Here is a 4,044-nt window from a genome sequence, read left to right as displayed (position 1 = left end):
GCTGGGAGTTAGGGATTGGTATTTGAAAGATTTTCTACAGCCAGCACCGATAGAGAGTTGGAGGTTTAATACCATATAAGTAGTGGTTTTTAGCTCCACTCTGTCTTTTTTTGGGTGGTGGGGTGGGAATGGAGTAGGAACAATGTGCGACTAACAGTTCTAACGGTATATTTTACCAACTCTTATTAACAAAAGTAAAAACACTATCTATTAAGTGTTTCTGAATGTGATCTTTTTGCCATCATACCCAGCTGATAGTCAACATTCTGGTAAAAGGCAATTACATACTTGAATCTACTTTTGTAGTCCAGCTAGTTTGTTTTATAGCTAATACTCTGAAATGAGTAGAGGAGGCATATTGTAATTCATTCATTCATTCCTTTTTTTTTTTAATCCTTTTAGTGCCGTAATTACAACAATTAACCATGATGAAGTTTGGTTTAAGAGGCCTGATGGAAGCAAATCTAAGCTTTACATTTCACAGCTACAGAAAGGAAAATATTCAATTAAACATTCGTAATCATGATTTAAGTGTTATCTAAATCTACCTTATTAGTGTTACCAAGTGTGATGTGCCATGGGAGTAAAAAATATATTCAATAACTTAATATTCTCATTGAATCATGAGAGACTGTATTTGTAGACCTCACATTGACATGTTATTCAAAGAGACAGTAAAAAAATGTAATCATGATCATTACATTCATTTGCCTTTTAGGTCTAATGACCAATAGGTGTATGTGGTAGGGGTTTCTTACTAAACTTTTTTCTTGGTTTTTATGCACATCTATGTTTAGTGAACTAAGTTGCTAAATGGCTACTTTTATCTGCAATTTTTTTAATTTTTCCACTTCTTTGTTACTCATCATGTGTTTGTAAATAAGCCTCATAAAATGTTTCCTATAAATAGTTTGTACCAGTACANCTTCAAAAATTAATACAGCTTTATAGTTCACAAGGGCTTTGATGTGAAACAGCTGTTTAGTGTATAGCATGATTGCTTAATTCTTGTGTACTTTTTAACATTTTTAATGTTTCTAATATTGGAGTGTCTTTAAATTAATATGTGCATTCAATCTTGGCATTCCCTATGGTACTCTCTCATCACCCCCTGCTTTCCACCCCCACCTCAAAACAGTAATTAGGTTGGTTGTGTATCTTACAATGATATCATAGTATTAAGAAAATATGGTTACTAGCATCTGAAATACTGGAATATATCCTGGTAATAAGGTTTTTAAAGAATAATTTGAAGTCAGAAATCATCATGCCAAGGGATTATATCCAGAAATCATTGTTCTAGTCTCTGAAAAACAGAACTTTGAAAGAATAATTCAAAGTGTGAAATTCATACAGCTGAATTGACCTTGACTTTTCAACGTCCATATATAGTTTATATGCTACAGGATCTTGATATTCTTGAAGACTGGACAACAATTAGGAAGGTATGATTAAAAAGCAATGGAATACAAGAATATTTTTATAGTCCACTTTTAATATTCTGTGATTTTTTTCACTAATAACATCAAAATATGATTCTTATAAATATGCCTTATTTTGCAACAGTCTTTCTAAGACAATACTAATACAGATAACAGTGGATTGCAGGAGTATTTTAAGAGAGACATGTCAGCAGTTTGACTGAATTTTTTCTTGCAATAATGTAATAATTTATGCAAAAGTCCAGAAAAACTTTTATTTAGGTTCCCCCCAAATAATAAATAACCATTCTATGCCTAGTCCTTAGCCTGGTCCTGGCTCACAGAAGGCATTCAATAAATATTGGTTGAATGAATGAAAAGTGAAAATTTGAATCCTTATTATATGTCTTATGTTCTGTCATTAAAGATTTGAGAATTGTAGGATTTTTCTGTACTTGTTTGAAAGGGGAGACTTTTGTTTTCATTAATAATTTTTTCATTTTTAGAAACTTTAGTTGAGAATTAGAGATTATTTCAGGTATTTGCTAACACCTCCCGGAGAAATTATTATTCTTTATATGTATATTCCTTATGGTCTTAGATATCAACAACTTATTAGGACAGCTGAAGATTTTATATTTTACTGTGTTTGTTACTGAGCTTATCAGTAGCCACTGTATATATATTAAAGATGCCAAAATATACTTTGTCTATGAACTCAGACAATGTCTTTCTTCCTCTTTTTTCATTTTTTATTTTTTTTGAATTAAGGCGATGGCTACACTGGGTCCACACAGAGTAAAAACAGAACGTAAGTCATTTAGTCTGAGTTCAGAAATCTTCTTTATGCAGACTTGTTGAATCAGAGTTGTTAAGTCGTCTACATACTAAGAGCTCCCCATCAGTGGTTTCATTTTATCAGTTAAACTATACTTGGAATTATGAGGAATTCTAGAGTCTTTGCCTCATGTTTCAAGATCTCTGAATGAAACATATTTCTTCTTTTAGTGTTTCAGTGGCATTGCTATTGCTAATAATGGATCAGTAATTTAAAAAGTATTTATTTAGTATTTTTATGGGTCCAGTAATTCTATAGGGAGAGTGTATGGAGTCTGTGGANTAGAGGGCACAGCGTCACTGGTCCTCATGTGGGATCCGAACCGGGGCCCTGCTGCTCAGAGCTGGCGTCCCAAGCCAACTCTTAACCAATGCGCCACTTGGCCGGCCCTTTAATATGAATTTTTATGTGACTAAGTGTATTAGTCTTTTCCTTTATGGCTTTTCCTAATTTTTGAATGCTTCTTTTATCCCATCTTTTGTTTAGTTCTTTTAGGTTTCATTTGTGAATTTAACTATTTAGTCCATTTATTTTTATGTATAATGTGAGGCAAAGAATCCTGAGCCTTTTCTCTGTGTAGTTAAACTTATTTTTTTGTTGTTATTTATTACCATCAGATTTCCAGGTGATTTGAAAAGTCACCTTTATCATACACTAAAATTTCCCATAACCAGGGTCTGTTTCTGAGCTTTTAAATTCTGTTCTGCTTATCTTTTTATCCCAGTGCAGCACATGTTTAGAAAATGATGAGGAGCCTTATAATATGTTTCTCTCTTTGGTAATGCGAGTTCTTCAAAATCTCCCAGCACTCCAGTCTTGAAGGAAGTTCAGGAGTATGAGGTGCCTAAGTCAGGGAAATGCCAAAGAGGACTTGGTTCTGAACACAGGTCAGGGTGAGAACAGCACAGAAACAGAACCATGGAGCCACTTGCCTGGGTTCCTTGAAGCTGGCCTGCTGAGAAACAGCAGAGTTTTCAGCCTGGGACAGGGCTCAGTGGGCAGGTTCACTCCGTCTAGGCATGGAGATTGGAGGCATGTGGGGTCTACTGGAACTAGTAGACCTGGGTTCTAGTCTGATTTGTCAGTAAACAGCCTTGTCTCTTTTAGCAAGTCATTTAGTCTTCCTATAGTTTTGTTGAGAGATTTGGATATAATTAGTCTGTAATTTTATGATTTTGACTATAATTGAATTAATTCTAAATGATTATAAAATTTGTACTTGAATCTTTCTCTTTGTGATATATTAGTTTATTTTAATATGATGTTGAGATAGTAGCGAGGAACAAAGGCCCAGTTATTGTTCCAGTGAGAAAGTGGGATTTATTTTATAATGACATACTTTATTGGACGGGTTTTCATTATGGTGACAGGTGGCACCTGCATTTATTTAAAAGGGGCCATGGGAGCTTATTATGAGTTTTTTATGAAGTAAATACTTACCTCTTTATCACATATAAACTTAGATGTTCTTAAATAATTTAAATATAGATTTACAGCTAAATCTATATTTAGAGTCTGTATTTTGTAGTTTTATTTCTTTCATATACTGTATGACCTTTCATCTTTAAAAAAGTGAATGAAACCACCACCATACATTAAAGAGTAAGTTATTTAGTACTCTGGATTTTTTCTTCCTACTTACGTGTAATCTATTTTTTTTTTTTTTAGAGTGAAAAGCTTTTGTTATATGATACCGTCCAGAGTGAACTGGAGGAAAAGATAAGAAGGCTTGAGGAGGACAGGCACAGCATCGATATTACCTCAGGTAATGGGAATGATGTGATT

At 33.7% G+C, this 4,044-nt stretch overlaps 1 protein-coding gene across 1 annotated transcript in view; it reads left to right on the top strand.

Moving 5' to 3' along the window:
- BRMS1L (BRMS1 like transcriptional repressor) overlaps positions 1–4,033 on the top strand; it is a 34,253-nt gene extending 30,220 nt beyond the window's left edge. Inside the window, exon 3 of the mRNA XM_019644660.1 lies at positions 3,928–4,033. Within this exon, the coding sequence (XP_019500205.1) occupies positions 3,928–3,982 (55 nt within the window). The 3' untranslated portion in view covers positions 3,983–4,033. The remainder of the gene's footprint in view (positions 1–3,927) is intronic.
- Positions 4,034–4,044: the final 11 nt, after the last annotated feature.

Source organism: Hipposideros armiger, unplaced genomic scaffold, assembly GCF_001890085.2.
Source record: "Hipposideros armiger isolate ML-2016 unplaced genomic scaffold, ASM189008v1 scaffold_90, whole genome shotgun sequence".
Classification (NCBI taxonomy): Eukaryota; Metazoa; Chordata; class Mammalia; order Chiroptera; family Hipposideridae; genus Hipposideros; species Hipposideros armiger.
The sequence above is the reverse complement of the archived record's forward strand: the minus strand, read 5'-3'. Positions and strand labels throughout refer to the sequence as shown.